This window comes from Dendrobates tinctorius, unplaced genomic scaffold (genome assembly GCF_039654945.1).
Source record: "Dendrobates tinctorius isolate UK_male_01 unplaced genomic scaffold, ASM3965494v1 ptg000162l, whole genome shotgun sequence".
NCBI lineage: Eukaryota > Metazoa > Chordata > Amphibia > Anura > Dendrobatidae > Dendrobates > Dendrobates tinctorius.
Genome location: NW_027361829.1, coordinates 32476009 through 32496462, shown reverse-complemented (window position 1 = coordinate 32496462; position 20454 = coordinate 32476009). Strand labels below are relative to the sequence as shown.

General features: G+C 46.0%; 1 protein-coding gene across 2 annotated transcripts in view; it reads right to left on the bottom strand.

Moving 5' to 3' along the window:
• AVL9 (AVL9 cell migration associated) overlaps window positions 1-20454 on the bottom strand; it is a 117236-nt gene that overhangs the window by 32324 nt on the left and 64458 nt on the right. For both annotated transcript variants that reach the window (XM_073549942.1, XM_073549941.1), the window contains exon 10: window positions 6094-6605. In XM_073549942.1, the coding sequence (XP_073406043.1) occupies window positions 6094-6605 (512 nt within the window). The remainder of the gene's footprint in view (window positions 1-6093; window positions 6606-20454) is intronic.

Below are 20454 nucleotides of genomic sequence, written 5' to 3'. Positions count from 1 at the left end.
GGGGTTCCTCAAGGATCGGTTCTAGGCCCCCTCCTCTTCTCCTTGTACACTGCCCCTATTGGTCAAACAATCAGTAGATTTGGTTTCCAGTACCATCTCTATGCTGATGACACCCAATTATACGCTTCTTCTCCTGACATCACGCCAGCCTTTCTAGAAAACACTGGCGATTGTCTAAACGCTGTGTCTAATATCATGTCCTCACTATATCTGAAACTGAACCTGTCAAAGACTGAACTCCTTGTGTTTCCTCCCGCTACTAATATACCTACACCCGACATTGCCATTTCCGTCTGTGGTTCCACTATTACTCCCCAGCAACATGCCCGCTGTCTTGGGGTCATACTTGATTCCGAGCTTTCCTTTGCCCCCCACATTCGATCACTGGCTCGCTCTTGTCATCTGCACCTCAAAAACATTTCTAGAATTCGACCTTTTCTTACTTTTGACTCTGCAAAAACTCTTACTGTTTTTCTTATTCATTCTCGTCTCAACTATTGTAACTCTCTTCTAATCGGTCTCCCTCTTACAAAACTCTCCCCTCTCCAATCTGTCTTGAATGCTGCAGCCAGGATCATATTCCTCACCAATCGTTACACCGATGCCTCTACCTTGTGCCAGTCATTACACTGGCTACCCATCCACTCCAGAATTCAGTATAAACTTATTACCCTCACCCACAAAGCCCTCCATGGCTCAGCACCACCCTACATCTCCTCCCTTGTTTCAGTATACCACCCTACCCGCGCCCTCCGTTCTGCTGATGACCTGAGGTTAGTATCCTCAATAGTCAGAACCTCCCACTCCCGTCTCCAAGACTTTACACGTGCCGCGCCAATTCTTTGGAATGCACTTCCCAGGTCAATACGATTAGTCCCCAATCCCCACAATTTTAAGCGTGTCCTGAAAACGCATTTATTCAGACTGGCCTATCGCCTCAACACATTAACCTAACCTATCCCTGTGTGGCAGAGCCAAAAGTTTTACCATAACCAGGTTCCCAGCATCATGTTCCCACATGCTTTATGCATCCATTAGCCCTCTGTGTCTGTACTGTTACACACTTAACATTATGGCTGGTCCATACAATCAGGGCAACTGTTACCACCCACCTTTCGTGTCTACCTCTTTCCTCATAGACTGTAAGCTTGCGAGCAGGGCCCTCACTCCTCTTGGTATTTGTTATAATCTACTGTATGTGATTATTGTTATGCTGTAATGTCTATTGTCTGTACAAATCCCCTCTGAAATGTAAAGTGCTGCGGAATATGTCGGCGCTATAAAAATAAAATTTATTATTATTATTATTATTATTATTATTACCTGGCTTTGATAGAACTTTATGGATAAAGTCATGTGTTTATTGCTTGTATTTTTACTATGAAAACACACAAACTGCATATTCAGAATTATCTGAAATGTTTTCATATCTCATTCAAGTCTATTTTAATTCCATAGTGATTACCTCTCAGCAAAACTTATGTGATTTGCTATTTAAATGGATTTACAAATTTATTTATAAAGACATATCCTTTATTTTTTTTCTATTCACAGAGAACACCACTGTAACCCCTTCACTCCAGCCTGTGTCACTTTATGTGGTAATAACTCTGGAACACTTTAGGCCCTTAAACCAGATCATGATATCACACAAAATAATTCATAAATAACATTCCACACATCTCTACTTTACATCAGTATCATTTTGAAACATTTTTTTGTTAGGAAATTAGAAGGGTTAAAAGTTTACCAGCAATTTCTCATTTTTCCAGCAAAATTTACAAAAACATTTTTTTTTTTTTAGGAACCACATCCCATGTTTAGTAACTTTGAGGAGCCCACCTCCAGACAGATAGTACGCAAAAGTGACACCATTTTAAAAACTACACCTCTCAAAGTGCTCAAAACCACATTCAAGAAGTTTATTAACTCTTTAGGGGAATAAGGGAAGGTGCCATCAAAAGAATTTTTTTTAAGCAATTGAAAAAAATATAAAGAATTAATGTTTACATTTTCTTAAAAAATATCATTTGTTTTTAATTTAGTAAAATATGAAAAATAATTTTAAAAAGTTTGGCATTTCCACTTGTTAACACTAGGGGGAGCAGCTACTGAAATTTGACACAAAAACCTAATGTACAACTAGCTCACATTACTGCCCTGCAGTAATTATGGGCGGAATCTGCTGACGTGTGTGATGTCACTCCTCCCCTTCTGGGTGTTTGCTAAGGGAAAAGAGAGGATGAGATTTAGGAACATAGTGAGCAGCCATTTTGATGGTGACTGCAAAGTTACTGACAAGTAGACAGTCAGGTAGCAAGGATTCTGGGAGCAGGGTGACAGGAGCCCAGAGTATTTCAGGAGTGCAGTGTGCTAGTCTATGGGGGGGCACAGAGGGAGATATATGGTGGAAGGAGCAGGGTGACAGCAGCACAGTATTTCAGGAGAGCAGTGTTCTGGGCTATGGGGGGCACCCTATTTGGTGCCAGGGATTGTACATAGAGCATAGTCTTTTATACACATGGATGGACCGTCTGCTTGTCTGCTCCACAGAAATCCAGGAAACATTTCTGCTGATTGATGGCCTGTTCTGATCCAGACTTTGCATGCAAAGACCCCTTTCCCCTCCTCAGATCCTGTCCTGGCGATGTGTGAAAGCGAGGCAACAGGCACAGTCCGGGGTGACGCTGGGAAGCAGGCTGGGGGGAAATGGAGCCATACAGTAACAATAAAAATGAGACCCCTCTCTTCAGCTGCCTCACCAGCCCTCCACTGACTGCACCACCTGGAGGGCATGCTGCCCCCTCTATTACCCCAGAACCGTGCGCAGGTGCTCAGCGAGAATCACCCTAGAATGGCTCCCCTTTTAGCAGGTAATACTGGCATAGTGTTCGCACATAATACCACCATAAAGATCATACACAATACCACCATGTAGATCACACATAAAACCAGTAGGGTGACAGCAGCACAGAGTATTTTAGGAGAGCAGTATCACATGGGATAGTATTAGATACACGTCTCAGCAGACTGTATCACACAGGATAGGATCAGATACATGGCTCAGCAGACTATCACACAGGATAGGATTAGATACACGGCTTTGCAGACAGTATCACACAGGATAGGATTAGATACACGCTCAGCAGATAGTATCACACAGGATAGGATTAGATACACAGCTCAGCAGTCAGTATCACACAGGAGAGGATTAGATATACGGCTCAGCAGACAGTATCACAGGAGAGGATTAGATACATGCTCAGCAGACAGTATCACACAGGATAGGATTATATACACGGCTCAGCAGTCAGTAACAGGATAGGATTAGATACACGGCTCAGCAGACAGTATCACACAGGAGAGGATTAGATAAACGGCTCTGCAGACTGTATCACACAGGATAGGATTAGATACACGGCTCAGCAGACAGTATCACACAGGATAGGATTAGATACACGGGTCACCAGACTGTATCACACACGAGAGGATTACAGATATACCCACACTGGTGAAACTGCCCTCCCCCCCAACGATACACTAGACTATGGGATGTATATGTCACCGTCCTCCTCAGACAGCTGTCATAAAAGCGAAGGTGCCAGATTACTGGAGATCACTGGGGCTGTGTGTGAGTGGGGAGGCGGAGACAGAGCAGGAGAAGGACACAGTAGAGCAGGAAGCACAGTGCGGAGCCTGGGGAAGTAGGAAGCACAGTGCCGAGCCTGGAGTAGCAGGACAGAGGAGCATGGAGGTAAAATCACCCGCACCCACCACTCTCCATCCTCCGGCTCCAGTGAGCGCTTCTCTCCTCTGCTGACCACCTTCTCCATAACTACAGCTTCTCCTCACAACACAGGACCTGTTATGTCACAAGTGATCCTGTGATAGAGGGTAAGTGGAGATCAAGGAATAGCACTGGGCTACAGTAAAATGGTGCCCAGCCACACCTACAGCAGTGAATTGTGCAGCCCACAGGGGTGTGCGCCCAGTTCGCTGCTAATGCGGCTGCAATGTTAGAGATAGGGTCGGGAACCGACCATTGTCTCCTATGTCCAGGGACTGCCATATTTGCAGACTGTACGAGTCCTCCACAAATCTGCAAATCAAGATGGCAGCGCCCAGTGGCTACATTAAAACATTATTACAAAAAACAACATAAATCCTAGTTAGTACAACATTTGCTGAAACAAGATGTTTTGTTACTTAATTTTTTTTGCAAATAATATAAAATTGCGGCACCTTCCCTTTAAAGCCACATACAAGGGAAAAAAAATGAAAACTTTACTTTCCCACAAAAATGTTGCTTTAGCGTGAAATTTTTCATGTTCACACAGGTAACAGGAGAAAATGGACCATAAAATTTGTTGTGCAGTTTCTCCTGAGTACCCAGATACCCCATATGTGGTAGAAAACTGCTGTTTGCAGAGCCCTAATGTGGGGGAGTGGCCACTGTTTTAGTGACAAGTGACCACATTTTGAAAACTACACCTCTTGAGGAATTCATCTAGGGGTGACGTGAGTATTTTTGACCCTCAGGCAAGTAACAATTGTATAATACTGGGCAGAATCAATGGAAAATTACAATGTTTCCCAAAAAATGTTGCTTTGACCCCAAGTTCACAATTTGTTGCACAATTTCTCCCGAGTACGCCAATACCCCACATGTGAGGGACAGTGCAAAGGTCAAAAGGGAAGGAGCTCCATATTTTAGTTCAGATTTTGCTGGAATGGTTTGAGCGTGCCGTGTTACATTGGCAGAGCCCCCAAAATGCCAGAACAGCAGAACCCCTTCATAACTACACCTCACAATGAATTCATCTAGGGGTGCAGTGATCATATTGACACCACAGGTGTGTTACAGAATTTTATAACATTGGGCAGTGACGAAAAACTAATTACATTTTTACTGCAAAAAAATTTTGCTTTAGCCCCAGATTTTTCATTTTTACATGGGGAAAGGGGTAAAAATGTCACCGAAATTTGTCAAACAATTTCCGCTGTACAGTACTGTTTAGCCATACCGTAAGACTCGGAGGGACACTTTTACAAATTATTGTACAATAGTTTGCAGACGCCATAAACAAAGCCTCTAAGTGCCAAAAGAGTAGAATCCCCCTCGTGTGACCCCATTTTGGAAATTACACCCCTTTGGGAATTTATCTACAGGTGTAGTGACGATTTTGACTTCATTGGCATTTTTCAGAAACAAGCAGCAGTGGATGTTGCAGAGTGAATATTGCAAATCCTGCTATTGTAGTGCCCATACATTATGTCCAACTTGTATTTCTCAAGACATAGACCTCGTAAATTAAGCGGGCTCTCATCGCTACAGAAATGCCAAACATGTGGATGCTAAATGTGGTTTTGACACACAGTGGAGCTCAGAAGGAAGTGGGCATATGTATTTGGGAGGTGTATTTCTTTTGAGGGGGCGAGGAGCCATTGCGCTTTTCCAGAGCTTTGCATTACCAATATCGTGTAAAGACCCTATATTTCCATTGACAGATGATGGACCTGAGTAGGGACTTGCTTTTTTGTAAATTAAAGTTGAAGCTTTTATTGGGCACATTTTACAAAACGTTTGGAATCACATTTATCCTGTGCTCTGCACTGATGAAACCAGTGAAGGGTTCATTCACTATGAAGGGGCAGTAGAGTTACTCTGGACTCTGTCTGGCCTCTCTTATGTATGTGTCAAAAGAGGGAAATAGTGAATGCTCGCTTTCAATTTAGAGAGTCAAATTGGTGGTAAATTTACAGGCAGCATTTTAGAAACAAAGGTTTGACTGCTGATTTTTAGTCTCTGAAAACTTCTGGACCTTTGTGGATATACCATTACCTACAAACATTACTTTTTATGCATTTTCTTCAAAAACAATATGCTTCAAAGCAGAACTGCATAAAAGAACCCAGTCTTGTATAGAGCTGAGCGGCATTTTCACAAATATATCTCACCCATATACATTAAGGTTTCAGGCTTTATATGTGGATATCAAAAAGTGGGAAAAAAATATCTAATCAGTGAGGGTTAAAACACTTTTTTGTGCCCGTTGTATCAATCTCCGATCTCACTTTAACCATCAATCTTACCTTTGTAAAAATTGCTAGTGGCATTCCATACTTGTCTTCTTCTAGACCAGATATAAGTCCTGGAGTAAATACGGCCTGGCCTGTTTTAGACTGAGGTTGCACGGTTATGGGAACACTTCCTGAACCCATTGTGTCATTAGTAAGAAGTTCACAAGGGCCTGGTCCTACATTCCACACTTCCCCTTCATCCTCTGCAAGACACTCCTCCAGTATGCTTGGATCTAACGTTTCCCAGTCACTCTCAACGGACTCTGGAGATGTATGAGATGGCGGTCTAAGATGTTCAATACTGCCATTAACATCCACTCCATGTTCTGTACCTGAAACCTCCGGTTTGCTGGGCTCTACTAAAGAGTCTTGCCTGATTTCAGTATCCTCATCTTTAGGACTTGAAATCTGAGATGGTGTTAGACTGCTGTCTTGAGAAAATGCAACTACAGGAAGTTCTTCTTCTGCAATACTTTGTCGAGGCCTGTAGTGGGAGCTGTCTGTGAGACCATGCTCAATCATACCTATATGGAAGAGTGCAAAAGCTATTAAAACAAGAATCATTGAGCCTAAAACAAGGGTTTTCTTTTAATCAGATCATTTTTTTCGAATGTTTTACATCCTTTACAACAACAAATAAAAAACTTATCTAATGACCCACAAGTGACAAGGTAAGGAAACGAGAAAAGGGTTTAAATATACACTACTCAAAAAATTAAAGGGAATACTTAAACAAAACAATATACTTAAACAATACTTATACTCGTGCATAAGCCGAGATTTTCAGCCCATTTTTTGGGCTGAAAGTCCCCCTCTCGGCTTATACACGAGTCATATACCTGGGGGTCGGAGGGAGCGAGAGTGTCAGAGATCATACTTACCCCCCGGCTTCTCCCACGGTCTCCCTTCCTGCCTTCAGCGGTCACGTGGTACCGCTCATTAAACTCATGAATATTTGCATATTCATGAGTTTAATGAGCAGTACCACGTGACCACTGAAAGAAGGAAGGGAGACCGTGGGAGAAGCAGGGCTGCAGAGACCGCGGCAGGAGGGGGTAAGTATATCCAATATTCACCTGTCCCGGGTCCATTGCTGCTCACCGCTGTCTGCTGCGTCCTATGTCAGTGACGTTCAGACAGCAGAGAGCGCGATGACGTGGTTAGTGTGCGCCAAGCCCTCTGTTGGCTGAACAGTCACTGACACAGGAAGCGACAGACAGCGGTGAGCAGCGATGGACTCGGGACAGGTGAATATCTCAGGTGATGGGTCCTGAGTGAGCGGTGACATCGGCACCTGGCCCCCAGGCGAGGAGAGGCGAGTATGGCTTTTTTTTGCAGCAGCATATGGGGGCAGTATATGGGGGCATATTCTATGGCGCAGCATATGGGGGCATATTCTATGGCGCAACATATGGAGGCATATTCTATGGCACAGCATATGGGGGCATACTCTATGAAGCAGCATATGGGGGCATAGTCTATGGAGCAGCATATGGGGGCATAGTCTATGGGGCAGCATATGGGGGCATAATCTATGGGGCAGCATATGGGGGTATAATCTATGGGGCAGCATATGGGGGCATAATCTATGGGGCAGCATATGGGGGCATAATCTATGGGGCAGCATATGGGGGCATAGTCTATGGGGCAGCATATGGGGACATTCTATGGAGCATCTTATGGGGGCATAACGTATGGAGCATCTTATGGGGGCATAATCTATGGAGAATTTTATGGGGGAATGATCTATGGAGCATCTTATGGGGGCATAATCTATGGAGCATCTTATGGAGCCATAACCTTTATGGAGCATTTTATGGATCATCTTATGGGGCCATTATTAACCTTTGTGCAGCATTATATGGGGAGTATTTTGTATGGAGCATCTTATGGGGCCATCATGAACTGTATGGAGCATTATATGGGGCTCCTGATTCAATATGGATATTCAAAAACATTTAACCTACTGATGTCTCAATTAATTTTACTTTTATTGGTATCTATTTTTATTTTTGAAATTTACCAGTAGCTGCTGCATATTCCACCCTAGGCTTATTGACTCACGTATAAGTTTTCCCAATTTTTTTGTGGCAAAATTAGGGGGGGGGGGGGTCGGCTTATACTCGGGTCGGCTTATACACGAGTATATACGGTAATTCCAAGTCCATCACACTTCTGTGAAATCAACCTGTCCAGTAATGGAGCAACACTGATTGTGAATTAATTTCTCCTACTTTTGTGCAAATTAAACAGATAACAGGTAGAAATGACAGGCAATTAGCAAGACCATTATGAAATATTAATTCCAGCTCACCCAGTTGCTCTATGCTCATCCACCTGGACTCAAGACACCGGCCTCGTCCTGGCCTCACATCAAGGATGATAGAAAAAATTGGAGTCCGGCTCAACAGGACTGGATTTTCCTTTTCTTTTTCAAAAGAAATGATAGTGCATACAAAATAAAAATGTACATGGTCGACATGACCCAGTCGACGCGTTTAACATGACACGTCTCATGTTTGACTCATGACATGAGTAACTCTGCTTAGTGCAGTCGAAAAGCGTCGACTGGGCCATGTCAACCATGTACATTTTTCTTTTGTATGCACTATAATTTCTTTTGAAAAATAAAAAGAAAAGGAAACTCCAGTCCTGTTGAGCCAGATTCCAATTTTTTTCTATTATCCTTAACCCCTTTACCCCCAAGGGTGGTTTGCACGGGCCAATTTTTACAATTCTGACCACTGTCCCTTTATGAGGTAATAACTCTGGAACGCTTCCATGCATCCCGGTAATTCTGACATTGTTTTCTCGTGACATATTGTACTTCATGTTAGTGGTAAAATTTCATTCATATAACTTGCGTTTGTGAAAAAACTGAAATTTGGGGAACATTTTGAAAATTTCTCACTTTTCCAACTTTGAATTTTTATGCCCTTAAATCATAGAGATATTGCACACAAAAAACTTAATAAGTAACATCTCCCACATCTTTACTTTACATCGGCACAATTTTGGAACCAAATTTTTTTTTTTTTTTTTTTAGGAAGTTATAAGGGTTAAAAGCTGACCAGCAATTTCTCATTTCTATACCATTTTCTTTTAGGCACCACATCACATTTGAAATCACTTTGAGGGGTCTATATAATAGAAAATACCCAAAAGTGACACTATTCTAAAGACTGCACCCCTCAAGGTGCTCAAAACCACATTCAAGAAGTTCATTAACCCTTCAGGTGCTTCACAAGAATTTTTTGAATGTTTAAAAAAAATGAACATTAAACTTCTTTTCACAAAAAATTACTTCAGGTCCAATTTTTTTTTATTTTACCAAGGGTAACAGGAGAAATTGGACTGCAAAAGTTATTGAGCAATTTGTCCTGAGTACGCCAATACCTGAAATGTGGGGGGAACCACTGTTTCGGCGCATGGCGGAACTCAGAAGGGACTTTTTCAATGCAAAATTGGCTGGAATTCAGATCGGACGCCATGCCATGTTTGGAGAACCCCTGATGTGCCTAAACAGTGAAAACCCCCCACAAGTGACCCCATATTGGAAACTAGACCCCCAACTAGACCCCCGAGGAACTTATCTAGCTATGTGATGAGAGCTTTGAACCACCAAGGGCTTCACAGAAGTTTATAACGTACAGGCGTAAAATTAACAAATCATATTTTTTCCATCTTTTCAACCCCAATTTTTATTTTCCAAAGGGTAACAGGACCCCAAAAGCTATTGTGCAATTTGTCCTGAGTACGCTGATACACCATATGTGGGCGTAAACCACTGCTTGGGCGCATGGCAGAGCTCGGAAGGGAATAAGTGCCGTTTGACTTTTTCAACACAGAATTGGCTTGACGCCATATTGCATTTGGAGAGCCTTTGATGTGGCCAAACAGTGGAAACCCTCCACAAATGACACCATTTTGGAAACTAGACTCCCCACGGAACTTATCTAGATATGTAATGAGAACTTTGAACCCCCCCCCAGGACTTCACAGAAGTTTATAACCTACAGCCGTAATATTAAAAAATCATTTTTTCCACAAAAATGATCTTTTCAACCCCAATTTTTATTTTCCCAAGGCTATCAGGACCCAAAAAGCTATTGTGCAATTTGTCGTGAGTACGCTGATACCCCATATGTGGGAGTAAACAACTATTTGGGCGCATGGCAGAGCTCGGAAGGGAAGCAGCGCCATTTGACTTTTTTGGCTGGAACTGAGATCGGACACCATGCCGAGTTTGGAAAACCCCTGATGTGCCTAAACAGTGGAAATCCCCCAGAAATGACACCATTTTGGAAACTATACCCCACAAGGAACTTATCTAGATGTGTGGTGAGCACTTTGAACCTCCAAGTGCTTCACAGAAGTTTATAACGCCCGGGCGTGAAAATAAAAATCATATTTTTTCCACAAACATGATCTTTTAGTCCCCAATTTTTTATTTTCCCAAGGGTAACAGGAGAAATTGGACCCCAAAAGTTTTTGTGCAATTTGTCCTAAGCAGGCTGATACCCCATATGTGGGGGTAAACAACTGTTTGGGCGCATGGCAGAGCTTGGAAGGGAAGGAGCACCGTTTGACTTTTTCAACGCAGAATTGGCTGGAATTGAGATCAGACGCCATGTTGTGTTTGGAGAGCCCCTGATGGGCCTAAACAGTGGAAACCCCCCAATTTTAACTCCAACCCTAACCCCAACAAACCCATAACCCTAATCTCAGCCCTAACCCTAGCCCTAATGGGAAAATGAAAATAAATACATTTTTTAATTGTATTATTTTTCCCTACCTATGGGGGTGATAAAGTGATTTACTATTTATAGCGGGTTTTTATGTTTGGCAGCTGTCACACGCTAAAAGACGCTTTTTATTGTAAAGATAGTTTTTGCATCATCACATTTTGAGAGCTATAATTTTTCCATATTTTGACCCACCGAGTCATGTGAGGTCTTATTTTTTGTGGGGCGAGTTGATGTTTTATTGGTCGTCCATGACAGCACCACCTGAGAGAGGGGATCCGCCCTTCAGGAACAGGAAACCTACAGATACAAAAGGGCGGCACCTCTCCCACGCATCAGTTGGTTTCCTGTTCCTAGAGGACGGGACTTCCTTCAGATCGTCCATCATGGAGTCGCCGAGGGATTCCCAGGCCGGCTGACCGACCCAGGTAGCGAGGGGGTCTCCTACCTCGGTCAAGCTCGGGTCCCTGGAAGCGCCACGGTGGGGCCGGGTAGGTCTCCACGACGGTGGTGAGAGCAGGTGGAGCCAGGGGTCCGGTGGACAGCCGCCTCCATGTTGCCGCACCAGGAGGTATGTATGTCCCGGGCCCCTCCTGGTGCGCTCTCCCCGTGGTCCGTTCTCCCCTCTTCCGGCCGGGCCGGCGGTGGCGCCCGGTCGACGGGCGCAGGTCGGCGCGCGTGGGGGCTGTGGCCTGGCCTGAGCCGGGGGCGCCGTGCTGGCTCCTTCTGCGCGGCGGAAGTGACGCGGCGGAGGGGGCCAGGGACGCCGAAACCGGAAGTCGGGTGCCGGCCGGCTTCCGGCGCGCGCCGCGTGTGCATGGCGATGCTGGGCGAGGATGACCGGAGCTTGCGGGGGGAGGGTCGCGGGGGGGTCCCGGGTGGGAGGTGCGCGCCAGAGCCCTGCTGATCCGGACAAGGAGGCCTTAAAAGGCAGGAGATGACGCTGCTGGGGTGCTTCTGAAGGCCAGCGATGGATACGACAGAAGCCCCCATAGAGCAGCTGGACGAGGTGCAGGAGCACCCACAGAAACAGGCCACAGTGAAACCACATGCGAGTGGCCAGCAAAAGAAACAGAAACGTCCGAGCGAACAGAGCCACAGAAGTTCCTCCAGGACAAAGGACCCTCCTGCCTCCCTCCGTGATCCGGTACCTGCCTCATCTGCATGGGTAAGAGATCTCCGTGAATGTACCCTGATGCAGTGTTCCCTTATGTTTTTTTCACAGGGGAGGAAAGCTACGGGAAAACAGAAGCAAAGGGAATGTGCCCTCTGTAGTTGCCCCTTGCCGGACGACCACCCTAAAAAGTTGTGTCAGCCATGTGTGAGACAAACGGTAGGGGTGGAAGGGGACGTTGGCCCTGGGGTAGATTGACAGGCCCTTACACTCTCCCCCGTCCATACAGGTAGCGGAAGAAACGCCGGACTTCACCACGAGCCTGAGGGGCATAATCAGGACAGAGATAAAGGCCCTATCTAAAAAGGACTCCTCTAGGGGAAGAGAATGTAGTTTCTCAGGTTCAGAGTCCTCGACCGCCCTAAGGATCGATGACTCTTCAGATTCCCCGGCCTCCACTTCATCTTCTTCTTCGGAGGAAGACTCGAGTCGATTCTGCTTCCCCTTAGACCAGATGGATAAGCTAGTTAAAGCAATAAGGTCCACCATGGGGGTAGCAGACAAAAAAACGGAACTTTCAGCTCAGGACGTGATGTTCGGGGGTCTAGATCCCAGGAAGCGGAAGGCCTTTCCATTAAACGATAAGGTCCAGAGCCTAATAGATAGGGAATGGAAGAGACCTGAAAAAAAGAGGCTCCTTACCTCCGGCCTTCAAGCGGAGGTACCCGTTTGACGACCCAGTGGTAGACAGATGGGATAAAGCCCCGAAACTGGATGCAGCAGTAGCCAAAGCCTCCAAAAAATCCTCCATTCCCTTCGACGACATGGCCTCCTTAAAAGACCCGCTAGATAAGAAAGCAGACTCCTTTTTGAAAGGAACTTGGGAGATGTCAGCAGGTGCTCTAAGACCAGCGATAGCGGCCACATGTACGGCCAGATCCATGATGGTCTGGCTAGACCAATTGGATTCCCAACTAAAGGAAGGAGTCTCAAGAGCTTCTATGCGAAAAACGCTGCCAATCATCCAAAGTGCTGCAGCTTTTTTGGCGGATGCTTCAGCGGACTCTGCGAGGATGGCAGCCAGAACTGCGAGTTTATCTAACGCAGCTCGAAGGGCCCTTTGGTTAAAATGCTGGCCGGGAGATATCCAGGCCAGATCACGACTCTGCTCCATTCCATGTGAGGGTGAATATCTGTTTGGGCCAGTCTTGGATGAACTCCTAGAGAAAGCCGGGGATGATAAAAAAGTTCCCCAGTCTACCGAATCCTTCTTACAGACGTCCCTTTACCAGGAAAAGCTATTTCCGTAGAAGGCCGTCCAGAGATCAGGGCAGATGGGAGGACAAAAGAAGGAGAGGTACAGGTTTCATGTTCGGAGGAGGGGGGCGTCAAGAAGGTCCAGCACGTGACACTAAAAAACCGCCCCAATGACTAGTTGCCCCGGTAGGGGGGAGACTAGCTGCCTTCTACCCAGCCTGGTCCTTGATTTCCAATAGTAAATGGATACTGGGGGTGATTGCTGCGGGTCTACGCCTAGAATTCGCCCGGGTCCCCCAAGATCGATTTAAAGTCACCCCGCTCAGGTCTTCCACACCAGAACAAGCTGCCCTGGAGGCCGAGGTGCATGATCTCTGCCATAAGAGGGTCCTAACGGTGGTCCCAGAGGGAGAAACGGGGAAAGGGTTTTACTCCCCCCTGTTCCTGGTCCGCAAACCAGACGGGTCCTTCAGGACTATAATAAACCTTAAATCCCTCAATGAGTTCCTGGTCATACGCCCGTTTAAGATGGAGACAATTAAATCAACAATAAAATTACTGTTTCAAAACTGTTTTATGGTGGTGTTAGATTTAAAAGACGCTTACTACCATATTCCCATTCATGCAGCTCATCAGCGGTTTCTCAGAGTGGCGGTTCAGCTGGATGGGTCAGTCCAACATTTCCAATATGCGGCCCTCCCGTTTGGGGTGGCAGTCGCTCCCCGTGTGTTTACCAAAGTAGTAGCGGAAATTATGGCCCATCTACGTGAATCGGACATTCTAGTGATCCCCTACTTAGATGACTTCCTGATCGTAGGAAAAACAGCAGAACATTGTCTGGAACTACTACAAAGGGCAATGTCTGCCCTAGAGGGGTTAGGATGGCTGCTTAACATTAAAAAGTCTCGGTTACAGCCGGTGAGAGTCCAACAATTCTTGGGCCTGATCCTAGACTCTGAGAAACAGGAATGCCGTCTGCCCCCGGAGAAGCTTGTTCGCCTACACTATCAGGTCCTGAACGCTTCCAATAACCCTACCATGTCCCTCAGGAAAGCCATGTCCCTTCTGGGTTCCCTCTCGTCCTGTATCCCGGCAGCCCAGTGGGCACAGTTTCATACAAGAAAACTGCAGGGCGAGGTCTTAAGGCATCAGAGAATCCTTGAGGGTTACTTAGAGGGCCAGCTAACCTTGTCCCGAAACACAAGGGAATCCCTAGAGTGGTGGCTAGTCAAGGATAACTTATCCAAAGGGGTCTCCTGGGAGTATGACATATCCCGCATAATCACCACGGATGCTAGCCCTTCCGGTTGGGGGGCTCATATGGGGGAGATTCTGGTACAGGGCCTATGGGAGCATCATCAGATAGAAATGTCATCTAATCTGAAAGAGTTGACAGCGGTAGAGCAGGCAGCTAAGGAGCTACTTATGTATCTCCAGGGCCATCATGTGCGAGTGTTCTCCGACAATCAGGTCACCGTGGCTTATATCAACCACCAAGGCGGGACTCGTTCCAAACCCCTGATGAATGTGGCAGAGCGGCTATTCCAGCTAGCAGAGCAGCATTTTCAATCTTTAACAGCTCTACATATAAAAGGGAAGGAAAATATCACAGCAGATTTCCTGAGCCGCAATCCACTAAAACAAGGAGAATGGTACACAAATGGGGACAACCAGAGGTAGACCTCTTCGCTACCAGGGAAAACAGAAAATTAAAACAATTTTGCTCCCTAAATCCCAGAGAAAACCCCCTGGCGGTAGATGCCTTTCTGGTAAAGTGGGACTTCAGGCTAGCCTACGCCTTCCCTCCCCTATCGCTACTGCCCCTGGTGATGAAGAAAATCAGGAGAGACAGAGCAAGGGTGATAGTTATCGCTCCATTCTGGCCCAGGAGGGCTTGGTTTTCTTGCCTCAGGACCATGTCGGTGTCCGACCCTTGGGTCCTTCCGGACATTCCGGATCTCCTATCCCAGGGCCCAGTGTTCCATCCTCAGGTGGCTGGCCTACATCTGACGGCGTGGAGTTTGAACGGACACTGCTGAGAGAAAAAGGCTTCTCCCCAGACCTGATTAACACCCTACTTAAAAGTAGGAAAGTCATCACCACCAAAATCTATGTCAGAATTTGGAAAAAATTCCTGCAGAACTCTGGAGTGGTCGCTGGCACCTCAGCACCTGTAAACCATATCTTAGAGTTTCTTCAGAAAGGTCTGGATATGGGGCTCTCCACTAGTACCCTTAAAGTACAAGTATCAGCCTTGGGGGCCCTCTTTAGCTGCAACATCGCGGGTAATTACTGGATCAGTAGATTCATTAAGGCAGCAGGTCGATCCAGGCCAATAGCGATAGATAGATTCATGCCGTGGGACTTGAACCTAGTCCTCACGGCTATGACAGAAGCCCCATTCGAACCTATCTCATCAGCTTCCATAAAGAACCTGTCCCTCAAAGTAGCCTTCCTGGTAGCCCTAACCTCAGCTCGTAGGGTAAGCGACATCCAGGCATTATCTAGACGTCCTCCTTATATACAGTTCAAGGACGATAGGGTAATACTCAGACCCGATCCGGCGTATTTACCTAAGGTAGTTTCCAGTTTTCATAGGACACAGGAGATAGTCCTTCCATCTTTCCTCCCTAACCCAGCTAATGAGAAGGAAGAGAAACTTCACACCTTGGATGTTAGAAAATGCCTCATAGAATATCTGGCAGTTACAGATCCCTGGAAGAAAGATAATGCCCTGTTTGTCTCTTATCAAGGCCCTAGGAAAGGTTGTAGAGCGTCAAAAAGTACACTAGCCAGGTGGGTTAGAGAAGCAATCTCAATAGCATACACCTCAAAAGGCAGGTCGCCACCCCGGAAGCTGAGGGCGCATTCCACCAGAGCCATGGCGACCTCGTGGGCCGAAAGATCAGAAGTGTCCATTGACCAGATATGTAAGGCGGCTACTTGGTCCTCTCCGAGCACCTTTTATAGTCATTATAGGCTAGACTTGGGTGCTTCCACAGACCTCTCTTTTGGTATAAGGGTACGGCAGGCTGTAGTCCCTCCCTAAATAGTTTTACTCTCTGTAATTCTCTCAGCACCCGTATATTCCCTCCCTTTAGTTTAAATTTGGGTGTGCACTTCTTCCTCTTGTATGTACACTGGTAAGGAATAGTTGTGTAAAAGTACTGTATATAAATTTTGCCATTAACCATTGTGGTCCTCTTGTGCTCTGTAATCCAACTGATGCGTGGGAGAGGTGCCGCCCTTTTGTATCTGTAGGTTTCCTGTTCCTGAAGGGCAGATCCCCTCTCTCAGGTGATGCTGTCATGGACTCCGAAAAACACCGTTAACCAGTGAGTAACTAAGACTTTTATTGGTACCATTTTCGGGCACGTGACATTTTTTGATCGCTTTTTATTCCGATTTTTGGGACGCAGAATGAACAAAAAACCATCATTTCATGAATTTCTTTTGGGGGGTGCGTTTACATCGTTCCGCGTGTGGTAAAATAGATAAAGGGGTTTTATTCTTCGGGTCAGTACGATTACAGCGATACCTCATTTATGTTGTTTTTTGTGTTTTGGCGCTTTTATGCAATAAAAACAATTGTATATAAAAAAAATTATTTTTGCAGCACTTTATTCTGCGAGCTATAACTTTTTTATTTTTTTGCTGATGACACTATATGGTGGCTCGTTTTTTGCGGGACAAGATGACGTTTTCAGCGGTACCATGTTTATTTATATACTTTTTTTGATCACGCGTTATTGTCCTTTTTGTTCGGCGGTATGATGATAAAGCATTGCTTTTTTTGTTTTTCATTTTTATTTTTTAAGGGGTTCACTAAAGGGGTTAACTAGAGGGACAGATTCATAGGGCAGGTCATTACGGACGCGGCAATACTAAATATGTGTACTTTTATTTCATTTTTTTTATTTCCAAAAAATGAATTTATAAGGGAATTTTTAATTTATTTGGGGATTTTTTTTTTTTTTTTTAATAAATTTTTACATTTTTTGTAATTTTTTTTACTTTATTTTGTCCCAGTGACATCACTGTGAAGTGTCAGATCGCTGATCTGACACTTTGCAGTGCAGTAACTGAAACACAAAGAAAAAACACAGTACGTCAAACGTGCAAAAATACTCTGTTGTAAAAAATATATATAACAGTAGACAGCAAGTGCTAGTAAAAAAATGATAACAAAAACAGTGTATTTAGTGGATACGTTTTTTGCAAAAAATGTATACTAAGCCATTCCATCAACGTCACGGTATACCCATCTCGGAGCAGTCCTATCTAATGTATTTAAAGCCTGATCATGTGAACAGTACCTATATGAGTAGGATTCAGAAAGGCGCTTCCTGATGTGGGCACGCTGTGCAAGACGGCTCCTTATGTGCATGTCCCACAGGAAAGGGGCGGGAATCTCCCAAACCTTGCATAAGCAAGAAACTAATAGATTAAAAATACATGGGACATGCACAAAAGTGAATAGGTCAGTAAGATAGTGTTCACATCACCCAATCTGACACAGGCACTGCAGCAGGCTTTCTCGCGCATGCTCTCTGCCAGGCACTGAGGAAGCCGCCTCCCTGTAGGCCCCTGCGGACATCTTGGATCCAGGGGCCTGCAGGGATGGAGGCCCTCAGAGCAGCGCAGCACATTGCACTGCTTTGGGGGTCTCAGGGAAGCGCGCAGGGAGCCCCCTCCCTGCGTGATTCTTCCCTAATCCCCCGGTACACTCCGACCATGTTCGATCGCAGTGTGCCAGGGGTTAACGTGCCGGGGGCGGTCCGTGACCGCCCCTGACATATAGTGCCAGGTGTCACCTGTGATAATCAGCTGACACCTGGCCGTGATCAGCGACACACCCTTCGGGGGGCGCAGCTGATCGCTTAGGCTAGTTTCACATTTGCGTTTCAGGGCACAGCGACGGCCTGCGCACGGCCGCCGCTAAGCCCCGCCCCTGCCACGCCTCCTCCGGTAGCTCCGCCTAGCGGCACATGACGCTGCTTGCGTCCCCTATCTTTATCACTGGGGACGCAGGCCGTGCGCAGTATGCGTTTGGCGGCGCATGCGTCCTTTTGAGGACAGGTTGCGTTTGGCGCACCGTCAAAAGGACGCATGCGCTACCAAACGCATACTGCGCACGGCCTGCGTCCCCAGTGATAAAGATAGGGGACGCAGGATGCATGCAGCGTCATGTGCCGGTAGGCGGAGCTACCGGAGGAGGCGCGGCAGGAGGCGGGGCTTAGCGGCGGCCGTGCGCAGGCCGTCGCTGCGCCCTGAAATGCAAATGTGAAACTAGCCTTAGACGTACTATCCCGTCCCCGGTCATATGGGCCCCGGTACCATGGACGGGATAGTACGTCTGATGTCAGAAAGGGGTTAACTAGCAAAACAACCCCTATAAAGGAGTGGTTCTGCAGGGGGTGACCACAGACCATTTCTCTGTTCTCATCCTTTCTGGCTGTTTTGGTAACTTTTGCTTATTGTCATTGCTCTCACCCCTAGAGGTACTGTACAGCAGCATGAGGCGGCGTCTACAACCCACAGATACCAGGAGACAGGCCAGTACACCAAGGAAACGTGAAGGGGGCTGTATGAGGGCAACAATCCAGCAGCAGGAGCACTACCTCCTCCTTTGTGCAAGGGGGGAACAGGAGGGGCAGTACCAGAGCCCTGCAAAATGACCTCCAGTAGGCCACTAACATCCATCTGTCTGGTCAAACTGTCAGAAACAGTCTCCATGAGGGTGGTATGAGGGCCTGAAATTCACAAGTGGGTGTTGTGCTTACAGCCCAACACCACGCAGGGCGATTGGCATTTGCAGAGAACCCCAAGATTGGCAGATTCGACATTGGCACCCTGTGCTCTTCACAGATGAGAGCAGGTTCACACTGAGCACATGTGACAAACGTGACAGAATCTGGAGACAGCGTGGAGAACATTTTGCTGACTGCAACATCCTCCAGCATCACCAATTTGGCAGTGGTAATGGTGTGGGGAAACATTTCTTTGGAAGGCCGCACAGCCCTCTTTGTGGTAGCCAGAGGTACCCTGACTGCCATGAAGTACCGGAATGAGCTCCTCAGACCCATTGTTAGACCATATGCAGGTGCAGTGGGCCTTGGGATACTTCTGATGCAGGACAATGCTAGGCCTCATGTGGCTGAACTGTGTCAGCAGTTCCTGCATGATGAAGGCATTGATGCTATAGACTGGCCTGGCCGTTTCCGCGACCTGAATCCAATCGAGCACATCTGGGACATTATGTCTCGTTCCATATACCAACGCCACGTTGCATCACAGACTGACCAGGAGTTGACAGATGCTTTAATTCAAGTCTGGGAGGAGATCCCTCATGAGAACACCCACTGGTGTTGTAGGGAGGTTATACAGGCATGTGGAGGCCACGCAACACACGGAGCATCATTTCCTTGTCTTGAGGCATTTCCACTGAAGTTGGATAAGTCTGTAAATTGATTTTCCACTTTGATTTTGAGTATCATTTCAAATCCAGGCCTTCATGGGATATTAGTTTTGGTTTACATTGATCATTATAATTCTCCACGTCATTACGAACTCAGACACCAAACATGTCAAGGGTCTTTTTTATCTAAGCGGTAAGAAAAAATTCCAATTGTTTAAAAAAAAAAAAAAAAAAAAAAAAAAAATTGCGCCATTTTCCGATACCCGTAGCGTCTCCATTTTTTGTGATCTCTGGTTGAGTGAGGGTTAATTTTTGCATGCCCAAACATTTTGGCGTTTTTTCTCACTACTCTGTTTAGCGATCAGGTTAATCCTTTTTTTATTTTTATTTATTTATAGATCAGGTGATTCTGAACTCGGAGATCCGAAATATGTGTATGTTTGATTTTTTTGCTGTTTTATTTTGAATGGGACGAAAGGGGAATGATTTAATCTTTTATATTTAAAACATTTTTTTTTTCTTTCGGCATGCTTCAATAGTCTCCATGGGAGACTAGAAGCTGACAAAACTTAAGTGGCTCTGCTACATACAGGCAATGGTCAGATCGCCTCTATACAGCAGAATTACTCACTTGCTATGAGCGCCGATCACCGTTTGGCGCACACAGAAAGCCGGCACTGACAAGCATAGAGGTCTCCGGGAGACCCCTCGTTGCCATGTCAATTAAACGGTGACCCGCAATCGTGTGATGGAGGTCACCGATGGACGGATTTCCGGCCCGATGGCCGAAAGCGCGAGTTAAATGCAGCTGTCAGCGCTTGACAGCGGCATTTAACGGG